General features: G+C 34.8%; 1 protein-coding gene and 1 pseudogene across 2 annotated transcripts in view; both read right to left on the bottom strand.

Moving 5' to 3' along the window:
- The window catches only part of LOC111727156 (ATP-binding cassette sub-family A member 3-like), a gene marked incomplete at its 5' end in the record, with an annotated part of 186952 nt that overhangs the window by 30993 nt on the left and 143174 nt on the right, over positions 1–12785 (bottom strand). Inside the window, 4 exons of the mRNA XM_023516691.1 lie at positions 6226–6390; positions 6876–7095; positions 8439–8643; positions 8765–9011. Of these exons, the coding sequence (XP_023372459.1) occupies positions 6226–6390; positions 6876–7095; positions 8439–8643; positions 8765–9011 (837 nt within the window). The remainder of the gene's footprint in view (positions 1–6225; positions 6391–6875; positions 7096–8438; positions 8644–8764; positions 9012–12785) is intronic.
- On the bottom strand, positions 211–655 carry LOC100962287 (annotated as a pseudogene). The gene has a single exon (XR_002774786.1). The product of XR_002774786.1 is annotated as a histone H3.3-like (transcript).

Genomic DNA, 12785 nt, shown 5'->3' with positions numbered 1-12785 from the left:
TGACTCGCTTTAATGCTGCACATCCCTGCATTTTATATTAAAAATTCACACACAAATGAAAATGGAAAAACTGCCAATACCTGATTTCTGTCCCCTATTTTTCCAGTCGCAATCATATACTTAAGTATCTTTTGACCCCATGGGGAAAAAAAAAATCTAACTTTCAGAACTACCAATAACAGGAAGAAGAGATTTTTTTTTTTTTTTGTTAATGAAATGATTTCCCATCATAGCAGACTCTTAAGCACATTCTCCACGTATCCGGCGTGCTAGCTGGATGTCTTTTGGCATAATTGTTACACGTTTGGCATGGATAGCACACAGGTTGGTGTCTTCAAAAAGGCCAACCAGATAGGCCTCACTTGCCTCCTGCAAAGCACCAACAGCTGCGCTCTGGAAGCAGCAGATCTGTCTTAAAGTTCTGAGCAATTTCTCGCACCAGACACTGGAAAGGAAGTTTGCAAATCAGAAGTTCAGTGGACTTCTGATAACGTCTTATTTCACGGAGTGCTACAGTACCAGGCTGGTAGCGATGAGGTTTCTTCACCCCTCCAGTAGAGGGCGCACTCTTGCGAGCGGCTTTTGTAGCCAGTTGCTTCCTGGGTGCTTTACCACCGGTGGATTTGCGGGCAATCTGCTTTGTACCAGCCATGGTATAAAGACCTCCTTACTTATCTCCCTTCTTCAGCTGGAGCTCGGTGAGCTAGAGGCGGTGCTGGCGTTAGACAGCTACCGCAGTGCAGTGGCTGCAAACACCTCTTCATACATTTTAGGCAGAAGCTATCAATCTAGCTGATATTTTAAAAAATTCCCTTATAATACAAAAAGCAAGTACCAAAATATACAAAAAGAAAATTTTGAATGAAAAATTAAAATGAAAAAATGTTTCCTTACAGTTTGGGCCAAAAATGTAAATTCACATTGTACTCGGGAACACATTGTACATGGCAAAATATGACATTCTGCTGCTGTTGGGTGGAGTATCTGTTAGGTCCAGTTGGTTTATTTATTTATTTATTTATTTTCTCATTTGGTTTAGAGTGTTATTCATTTCTTTTGTTTCCTTATTGGCCTTCTATCTAGTTGCTCTGTTATTGAAAGCCATGTATTGAGGTATCCAACTATTATCACAGAACTAATTTCTCCCTTCAATTCTTTTTTTGCTTCATATATTTTGGTGCTTTCCTATTAAGTTCAAACGGATTTAAATATTTGTAACTTCTTACACTTTATCAACATGTAATGTCTTTTTGTTGTCTTTTGTAAAAATTTTTTATTTAACATCTGTTTTGTCTGATATAATAGCATATCCAAACTCAGGCTCTCTTTTGTTTACTATTCACATGAATGTCTTTTTATTCTTTTTATTTCAACCTATTTGAGTATTGTTGGATTAAATATGAGTGTCTTGAAAACAGCCTATGTTTGCATCATTTCCAAAATTAAATTCTGCCAATGTATGCTTTTTGATTGGAGAGCTTAATTCATCTTTTGTGAATTATTTACTGATAAAGACTTATTTATGCCATTTTGCCATTTGTTTTCTATGTCATATACTTTTTGTTCCTCAGTCTCTCCATTACAGCCTATTTTTGTGTTAACTGATTTTTTATTGCATATCATTTTAATTCCTTTCTCACTCTCTCTCAGTGTATGCTTTTATTAATGCTTACCGTGGAAATGACATTTGATGTCTTAAATTTTTCAAAAATTAGTTTAAATTAATGCCTATTTACTTTCAGAAATATGCAAAATCTCTGTTTTTGTACAGCTTCACATCTCATTATTTAGGTTATTTTCACAAATTACATCTTTATGCATGTATACTCAAAAACATAGCCATTATTTGCATATTTGTTTAAATGATATCATGAAAAAAGGAATTATAAAAAATGGAATTTATATTTGCTATGTAGCTACCTTAAACAGTTTATTTATTTCCTCATAAGGTTTAAATTTACTGCCTAATGTCATTTCATTTCAGCTAAATGAAATTCATTGAGCTTTTTGTAAGATAGATCTCCTAGCATAAAACTATCAGCTTTTGTATATCTGGGAAGTCTTAGTTTCTCCTTCATTTGTAAAACTTCCAAGTATTTGGCAGTGCCTGTGGCTCAAGGAGTAGGGTGCCGGCCCCATATATTAGAGGTGGTGGGTTCAAAACCTGGCCCTGGCCAAAAGACTGCAAACAAAACAAAACAAACAAAAAAACTTCCAAGTATTAAGAGGGGACGAATGTTTTTGTTACATGAATATCTTGTAGGATGCTTAGATTGGGGTTTTTAGTGTGTCTATCACTTGAATAGTGTTCATTGTACCTAACAGGTAGGTTTTCTTTTTTTGAGACAGAGTATCACTATGTGCCCTCAATAGAGTGCTGTGGCAGCAACCTCTCCTACTCTCCCCTTGGCTCCCTTCTTGATTTTCAATGACCTTTGCATCTCTTTGTTCTCCTTGTGACCACTGATTAGTTCTTCATTGTTAGTGAGTACATGTGGGTTTGTTTCTTTATTCCTTAGATACTTCACTTAGGATAATGGTCTCTAATTCCATCCAAGTTGCTGCAGAAGACATTACTTTCATTCCCTTTTATGGCTTAGTACTCTGTGGTGTCTGTGTGATTAGCAATATTGAACATTTTTTTGTCTTTGTTAGCCATTTGTCTATCTTTTGAAAAACTTATGTTTATGTCTTTTACCCATTTCTTAGTGGGGTTGTTTGTTTTCTTCTTGCTGATTTGAGTTTTTCTTTGTAGTTTTGGGATATTAGCCCTTTATCAAATGTATAATTTGCCAATATTTTCTTCCACTCTGGAGGCCACTTACTCTGTTGATTATTTCCTTTCCTGTGCACAAACTTTTTAAATTTAATCATGTTTAGTTTATTTATTTTTGTTGTTGCTATATTTGCCTTTGAGGTCTTTATGTATCAATTCTTTGTCTAGGGCAATGTCTAGAAGAGTTTTCCCCATGTTTTATTCTATATTTTTTTATGGTGTCACATCATTATTCTTTTTTTTTTTTTTGCAGTTTTTGGCGGGGGCTGGGTTTGAACTTGCCACCTCCAGTATATGGGGCCAGTGCCCTACCCCTTTGAGCCACAGGCACTGCCCATAATTATTTTATCTATCTTGAATTAACTTTTGTATATGGCAAGAAACAGAGGTGCTGTTTCATTCTTCTGTATTTGGGTATCCAGTTTTTCTAGTACCACTTATTGAATAAGGCTTCCTTTCTCCAGTGTATGTTATTGTTTGCTTTGTGGAAGACTAGTTGCTTGTAAGTAGATGGTTTTATTTCTGAGTTATCCGTTCTGTTCAATTGGTCTAAGTCTGTGCTTTAATACCAGTACTATGCTGCTTTGTTACTATGGCCTTGAAGTATAGTTTGAAGTCAGGTGATGTGATACCTCCAGAATTGTTCTTCTTGCTCAAGATTGCTTTGGTTATTCAGGCTCCTTTTTTATTCCAAATGAAGCTTAGGATTAGGCAAGGATGTCTGCTCTTACCACTGGTATTCTATATTGTACTGGAAGTTCTAGCCAGCAAAATGAAATAAAAGAGAAATAAAATAAATTTTGATTTTGAAAGGAAGAAGTAAAACTGTACAGAAAAACAACAACATAGTCCATCCAGTATGTAGACAATCTTAAGGGGTCCAAAAAACCTGTTGGAACTAAGAAATTAGTAGAATGTGTTCATAGAATATAAGACCCATATACAAAAAGTTATTTATATTTCCATATGTTAGCAAGGAACAGTAGAAAGTAAAATTAAGAAAATCATTCCATTCACAATAGCAGGGAAACACTTTAGAAATATATTTCACAAAAGAAATGCAAGACTTCAAAACTGAAACTATAAGACATCATTGATGGAAATTAAAGAATGTCTAATAAATGGAGAGACATTCCACATTCATGGATTTTATGATAACATTTCCTAGATGGTATTTCTTCCCAGATTGATCAATAGTATTAATACAATTCCCATCCAAATTCTATAGGCTTTTTTGTTTTCAGTAAATTACAAGCTGATGCTAAAATTTAGAGGGAAATTCAAGAGATCCAGAACAGCCAAAACAATCTTACAAGAGGACATATACTTTCCAATTCAAAACTTACGACAATGCTAAAGTAATCAAAATAGTGTGGTACTGGCCTAAGATACAAATATCAACCAAGGGAATAGAATTTATATTCCATTAATAAATTCTTACACTTATGGTCAATTCATTTTTTAATAAATGTGCAAAGGTAGTTCAGTGTTACTATTTTCAATAAATTGTGCCAGGACAAATTGTGTTGCAAATGTAGAGGTAAAAAATAATTAAACTAGAAGACACTTCATTAAACATGAAGAAAAAATCTTCATGATTTTCGGTTTAGTAGAGTTTTTAGATATGAGACAAAAAACACTATCCATACAATAAAAATATTTGAAAAGCTGAAATCCATCAATATTCAAAACTTTTATACTTAAAGGGACACCAGTAAGACACTATTTTTTTTTTAATTTTTTGAGACGGAGCCTCAAGCTATCCCCCTGGGTAGAGTGCCATGGCATCATGCTCACAGCAACCTCCAACTCCTGGGCTCAAGCGAGTCTCCTGCCTCAGCCTCCCAAGTAGCTGGGACTACAGGTGCCCGCCACAACGCCTGGCCATTTTTTGGTTGCAGCCATCATTGTTGTTTGGCGGGCCCGGGCTGGGGATTTGAACCTGTCACCTTAGGTGTATGGGGCTGGCGCCTTAGCCTCTTGAGCCACAGGCGCCGAGCCACCAGTAAGACACTATTAACAGCTTTTGTTCAAAAAAGTGTTTATAAAATGAAGAATACGTAGATAAAATGTAGTATCTACCTAAAGTGGAATGAAATTCACCAATCAAAAAGATCAAATGCTGAGATATGCTACAACCCAGATGCATCTCAAAAACATTACTGTAAATTAAAAAATCCAGATACAAGATGATTTTACTTATAAGACATGTCTAGAAATATCAAATCTATAGAGGCAGTAGATATATTAGTAGATGCCTGTCTTGGGTGTGGTAATAGGTTAACTGTAAACAGGCAGATAGATCTTTTGCCTGTTATATATATAATGGAAATATTCTAACACTTGCCTGTGGTAATTATTTCAGAACACAAATTTACTAAAAGTGATAAATAAAATTAATTAAAACTAGTGACTATGATATGTAAATAATGACTAAACAGAGCTGTTCTTTTAAATGCGAGAAATTTATGCTCAAATATGCATGGCCTTTGAAATATCCATTTAACTTACTAATTATATTTCAACCTTATTTAGTAAAATATAATTACGTTTTGCTCTTTACATAAATAATGTGGTCCCAGGAAGAATCAGAGTTAGACACACACATGTATACGCACAGTCAATGTGCTCCTTCTTTCTCAATTTTAGATAAAGCTAAAATATAAAATCAGCCTAAAGTATGAAAAATTTATAGAACGCCTTTATTTTCCCTGATTGTAATTTCATCTTTATTTTATTTGTGAGACTCTTAAACTTTAGTCCCAGGGAATATACTTAATCTTTTTTGTTTTTTGAGACAGTGTCTCAGTCTATTGCCCCGTCTAGAGTGCCATGGCTTTAGCCTAGCTCATAGCAACCTCAAACACCTGGGTTTAAGCAATTCTTATGCCTCAGCCTCCCAAGTAGCTTGGACTGTATAGGCACCCATTATAGTGCTTGGCTAATTTTTCTTATTTTTAGTAGAGATGAGGTCTTATTTGTGTTCTTGTTGGAATCAAACTCCTCTCACCTCAGCCTCCCAGAGTGCTAGAATTATAGGCATGAGCTACCACTCTTGGCCTGAACTGAATCTTTCATTTAAGCTAGGAGTTCAAGGTTCCTTATTTATAAAGTAAAGATAGTAGTAGCTAATTTATAGAGGTGCTATGAGGATTCAACATAATGTACATAAAGCTATTTGTACATAATAGGTGTCTGATAAGTAGTAACTCTTCTAAATCTGGGGGTGGCTTATATGAAATTTATCTTGGATTTTATGTTGAGGCTTTATTCTTTCCCCCAGCCTGTGAATATAATTTTGGTAAAGATACACACACAGAATAACAAGGCTGACCACCTCAAGTGGAGGGAGGACTGGTTTTATTTGTCTTTCACAATTTGAGTGTAAGTGTGCAAGGCTGGAAAGGAATAGTTTGTGTTTAGGGAACTGGGGAACCTCAGCTACTCACATTGTTTACTGCAGTTTAGGTAGATGCTCCGAAATTGTTTGCTACAGAGTTTTTTCAACTGAAAGTCATCAAAGAATATGCTGACAATCATTGCAAAGTTGTAATTGGGAAGCATCATTAATAAATGTTCAACAAAAATTCTGGGGGAAGAAGGAAACTGCTCCCCTGTGATTTAAAAGATGATAGATTAGCTTCAATTATATGTGATGAATCTCACCCAAACAACAAAATTCCCCCAAATGATTAGATCAAGCTCAGAGAAACACCAATCTAGCAGATGATTCTTGAGGAAACACTAGTTATTAGTTGCTAAATTTGTTCACTTTGGTAGCTTGTAACATCTATCATAGAGTCAATCATAGAGTTCAAGAGAAGACTTGGTTAACAATGTTTCTCTAGGATATGTCCTCATCCCACTAGGTGTGAGTCTGTTTCTTTTTCCTCACCCACTATTCCCCTTTTCCTCTCTCCCTTCACCTCTATCTTTTGCATACCCACTTAATAACTATTTGCTGATTGCCCAAAGCATAGGTTTTCAGAGTCCTGGAAATTAAGTGCTTAACAATTAATGTTTTTAACCCTCAGGCCCTTTCATCTTCATTTATTTAATGCATTTCCTGGGGAAAGGGAAAGTTGGGTGCAGTTCTTACCATAGTATGTTATTATGGCTTGAATGATAATACTGAAAACAGCTGAAAAGTAGTTAAAGAGAGTGAGCTTGATGTAGGCAGCAGTACTACTAGAAAACAGGAAGCTTCCAAGATAGACGAAAGGAATAGTGCACCATCCATACACCATAAAGATCAATATTGTGTCCAGAAAGTGGTAATCCACAACAAATGCTTCCACTCCGCAATAAAAAAATACTCCCTAGGGCACAGAGTATAGAGGAAAAAAAGGATACTATACAAGAAGAAATCAAACCAGGACAGTTACAAAACATCAAGCACAGCCTTAATTGCAGCATGAGATTATTTGTTACTTAAATTATTTTATTCCCTTAAAAAATAAAACAACAAAACCCTCAGCTCGTGAGCCTGAAGTGAGCTACTTTTTCCTCAGCAGAGGACATTGTTATAAGCAAAATGACTTTCTTTTGCTTTTCTATATTTTCTCTTTGACCTGTTTTATTTTTTAATTTTTCTCCCCTGATTGAAGTCAGAGTAATTATGTCTGTATTAAGTCCAACTTTGAATTCTCTAGAAAAGAATGTAACCTAGGGAGTAGGCTATTTCTTTAAAGATTTTCTTTGTGTCTGATGCATCACTTCCCCACTTTTAGACTGGCTCCTGACTCTCCTCGAGCTTGCACTCATCTCAGTAACATGAGGCCTTCCTTGTCTAATTATTCTTTATTCCACTTGAGAATCTAACCATGAAGCACAAATTTAGAGTGGGTTAGACTAGTGAGAAGGGAATTTCTAGAACTGTTAAAGAAGATCATTTCCCAGAAATTGGTAATTGGTTGGTAATTATAGTTTATTCAGAGATAGTGAAATTCTCTCTTTTGAGCAATGACAGAATTATTTAGCAAGATGACTAATAAATGAAAGCAGGGGTTAAAATAAGAATAGTCTCCATTAGAATCCTATGAAGTTATTGGAAATAGATTACATTCAAACAATAGTGTTCAAAGCAAGTACATAAAGAAAGTGAGCAGTCATAGGTGAAAGATCCCAATAGGTGTAAACCATACTTGATTCTTTCTACTCCAACTAGGAAGACTGAAATTAAAAGAATAAATACAATCAGAAAGAAATTGTGGATAACCTGGAAGCACCTTTGTTGCAAGGCTTATACAGTTTAGGAATGCCCGAAACTAAAACCTATTTCAAAGAAAATGTAAATCTCTAGTTGGATAAATAAAACGACATATTCTGTTGTCAGATAGGGCACATAACTTAACATGGTAAAAAGGTAAATTTTCCCAAATTAACCTAAATGAAAATAGTTACAGGACTTTTTTTGAAATTAGACGAGCTGATTCTAATATTTACATGTAAACAAACTATCAAGATAAACAGGATATTTTGCAGATTAATGAGGAATTTGAAAACTGTCAATCTATAAAAATAATTAAATGTAGTATAAAACTACCATAATTAAATGGTGCCTTATAGACACGCCATTGTAACAGAACAATTAGTTGAATAGGAATCTCTCATGTGCAACATAAGGAAAATGAATCTTCGTGAAATTTTAGCTAACACTTACCAGTAGTAAGCAGCAGAAAATGAAGAAGTAGATGAGATCGTACAACAAAGCAGAGAGCCAGTAAACAAGTAAATAGACCCCACTCACAAACTGGATGTGTTTTGCCTTACTGATTCTTTCAATTGCTGTCTGGAGACAAAAGCCACCGACCACAACAGCCAGGGTAAATGCCAAACTTAATGCTACTTCTAATCCATGTGCAGGTCTACAGAAGACGAAATAAAAGATGAAAATATTGATTTCAGTAGCTATTTTCAAATATGTATGGCTAGATAGCAAGGGGATATCTTAAGGCTCAATTCTAATAAAAGGAAAATCATACATACGCTATCTTAGAACCATAAGGAGGGAGAGGTTGAGGCTTGTTGGAGACTGTAATGGAAGCATTGGGGCCAGAAAGTGACATGAAAAGAATGTTGTCTAACACCGCCAGGGATGTTGCAGCTGAATGGTATGCCTCATTATTGAACAAAATAGTAATTACTGTTTTGTCTTTTTCAACCTCAATGGAAAGTGCAATAATGCAGAAGTCATGACACTTTCTACTTCCCAATATGTAATCTGTTACACTACCTAGAATAAAGAAAGAAGTAGGTCAATGAGTTAATATGTAATATATTACCTACTACTTATGATGGAGAGGAGCAATCAAGTTTTTTTCCTTTCTTGCCATTTACTACTTCCCCTTTCAACTTCCTACAATGCGTCTTTCTAATATTTACCTTTCTCTTCAAGAATTCTCTTCTATCACGGATCCCTACAGTAATCTTGCTATATAGTCTACAATCTGAAAAACACAGTGAAACTCAGATTTTTGCTGTTTTTTTGTCTAATACAAGCATAGTTTGTTCATCTTTTCAAAAAATAATTTTTGTTATTTTGGTCATTTACATTTCCATATCAACTTTAGGATCAGTTTGTCAATTTCTGCAAAAATGTCTGCTGGAATTTAGGGATTGTATTGAATCTACAGATTAATTTTGGAAGAATTGCTACAATGATATTCATACTTATAGAATGTCTGTCCAAGTATCTACAATTTCTCTAATTTCCTTTAGCAATATTTTGTGATTTTTAGTGAACCAGTTTTGCACTTCTTTTCCTAATTTTTTTCCTAGATTTTTAGTTATTTTTGATATCATTGTAAGTTTGGGGAATTTGTGCTTTCTTTCCCTTAGGAATGTGTCCATTCCATCAGAGTAGGATTTTGTTTTTTAAATCCAGTCTGAAAACCTTTCTTTTGATCAGAGCATTTACTCTATATTTAACATAATTATTGATATGCTGGGATTTATATCTGCTGTTTTTTTACTGTTTTCTATATGTACTAAGCCCTTTCTGTTCTTCTGTTTTTCAACTACTGCAGTTTGCATTATACATATGTCATACTGTACCATTAACTTCCTTTTTGTTGTTATTTGACTTTATTTATTTATTTATTTTTGCAGTTTTTGGTGAGGACTGGGTTTGAACCCACCACCTCCGGCATATGGGGCCAGTGCCTTCCTCCTTTGAGCCGCAGGCACCACCCTGTTTGACTTTACTTTTAAAAGTTATTTTCTCAGTGGTTGCTATAGGGTTGTCCAAAGTAGCATAGGCTACATGCTGATTTTGTAAGGACTTTGCTTATCTGTGGTGTTGGGTATTACAAAAAAGTATTCATGGGCCGTTTTGCTAATAAGCTTATGTTAGTGTCTGTGTATTTAATGTGTGGGCCTAGAGAACTCTTGTTCTTCCAATGTGTGACAGAGGCAGAAAAATGGTGGGACATCCTGGACCATATAAATCCTAACATAAAAAATTTAGTTAAGATAAATACCAACTTACTTCTAATAGTTCACAAAAACTTTGCTTCAACATAGCTCCCTTCCTTCCCTCATCTTTTATGCTGTTTTATTACACATAATCTTATATGGCATCAGCCCACTAATACAATTTTGTAGTTATTTTATGTTGTCATCTTTTTCAGTTAGGAGATAAAAAGAGTTGAAATATATCTTTACTTTTATATCTATCTTTATGATTATCCTTGCCAGGGGTTTAATTTCTTCATATGGATCAGTTACCATCTAGTGTCCTTTCATTGCAGACTGAAAAAAATTCCTTTAGTATTGTTATAAGTTGGTAGGTCTGCTGGTGATGAATTCTCTGTTTTTGTTTATCTGGGAATGCCTTTTCTTTTTTTTTTTTCTTATTGGTTGATAATTCTTATCTTTTAGTTCTTTTGGTGTTATACCATACCATAGTCCACTCACCTCCATGGTTTCTGGTAAAAAGTCAGCTGTAAATTTTATTTATAATTCCCTGCATGTCTTCATATAGTCCTCCCTGTCTTTATGAACATCTATGTCTTAATTTCTTCTTATAAGAACATCAGCCATGTTGGATGAGGGTCCACGCAACGATCTCATTTTTAACTTAATTGACTTTTAAATTACTTTATCTTCAAATATAGTCACATTCTGAGATACTGGGAATTAGAAGTTCAACATATGAATTTGAGGTGGTGGTGGAGATATAATCATCTCAAAACTCCTTGATTTCTCTCTTTGTTGTTGTTGACATCTGAACATTTATGATAAATATTTTAACAGCTCTGGTATTCAAACTCCCCTACCCTCCAATTTTGTTATTACTATTATTTTTTTTTCCTTTTTAAAATTGTTGTTGCTCATTTGTTCAGTGACTTACATGAACTAATTCTGTATGTTATGCACTTTCTACAGTGTGAATCACCTGATTTATCTGATTATGGCTTGTAATTTTGTGCCTGGCTCTTAGAGGTCAGCCCTAGGCCTATATATTTTAGTAATCAGCAAAATAATTTCCTTAAATGCTTTGAGACAGTTAAGTCTTCCATCCTTTGCCACATGGATCTGTGTGAAGGCACACCTTCAAACTGTGGGGAGTTTATGCAAGTCAGCTTCCACTTTCATTTACTGCTTGTATAGGTCTCTACATAAACCAGAGGTAAGTGACTGGAGTCTTTTCCTTTCCTAGGTAATTTGTGGACATGCTCACTACCATTCTGTGTCTTCTAGATCCCAAGAAATATCAGAACTTTTCAAAGTTCACTGTGATAATCTAGGTTTCCTGGCACTTCTTTTTAATTTGTTGCTAGGGTCTTATTTGGTTCAATTGGTATGACAGCTTAAGCTAGCTGTGGTGATGTTATCAGAAGATTGTTACTATTTTTTGTAATGCCTTAGAGACAGGACCTTACAGAGTTGAGCTATGATTCAAATTTAGTAGCAACAATGTCTTAGGAATGGAGTTTTTCAGGTAGCTGCTAGTTGACAGTGCTCTATATGTGGAACTTTATTTATTTATTTTTTTTTTTCAGTATTTTCCATTTATAAACTTTTGGGCGAAGTCATTCTTTTTTAAGTTTTTTATTCTTTCTTATTAAATCATAACTGTGTACATTAATGTATTTATGGGGTACAATGTGCTGATTTTATATAAAATTTGAAATACAACAAACTGGTTAACATAGCCTTCACTGTACTTTCTTAATTGTGTTAAGACATTTATACTCTACACTTAGTATATTTGACATGTATCCTTGTAAAATGCATCATATCTGTGGTCCCACCAATTGCCCTCCCTCCACTTATCCTCCTTCCTCCCCTCCCCTCCCTCTCCTCTTCTCCCTTCATCTTGGGCTGTAGTTGGGTTATAGCTTTCATATGGATGTGTGGGTGATTATATATTGATTTAATAGTAGAGATGAATAAATTGGATACTTTTTCTTCCATTCTTGGGATACTTTACTAATAAAAATATGTCCCAGCTCCATCTATGTAAACATAAAAGAGGTAAAGTCTCCATCATTTTTCAAGGTTGCATAATATTCCACGGTGTACATATAGCACAATTTATTAATCCATTCATGGGTTAATGGGCATTTGGGCTTCTTCCATGACTTAGCAATTATGAATTGGGCTACAATAAACATTATGGTGCAAATATCTTAGTTATAAAGTGATTTTTGGTCTTCTGGATATATACCTAGTAGAGGAATTGCAAGATCAAATGGCAGGTCTATTTTTAGATCCCTAAGTGATCTCCAAACTTCTTTCCAAAAGGAACTATTAACTTGCATTCCCACCAGCAGCGCAGAAGTGTTCCTTTTTCTCCACATCCACACCACCATCTATAGATTTGGGATTTTGTTATGCAGGCTACTCTTACTAGAGTTAGATGATATCTCAAAGTGGTTTTGATTTGCATTTCTCTGATGATTAAAGATGATGAGCATTTTTTCATGTGTCTGTCCATCATGCACCTGTCTTCTTCAGAGAAGTTTCTATTCAAGAAGCCCACAATGAAATTGGATCACTTGTT

This window comes from Otolemur garnettii, unplaced genomic scaffold (assembly GCF_000181295.1).
Source record: "Otolemur garnettii isolate 467f Iridium unplaced genomic scaffold, OtoGar3 scaffold00096, whole genome shotgun sequence".
NCBI classification, from domain to species: Eukaryota; Metazoa; Chordata; class Mammalia; order Primates; family Galagidae; genus Otolemur; species Otolemur garnettii.
Note: the sequence above shows the minus strand (reverse complement) of the source record. Positions and strands in the feature narration are given on the sequence as shown.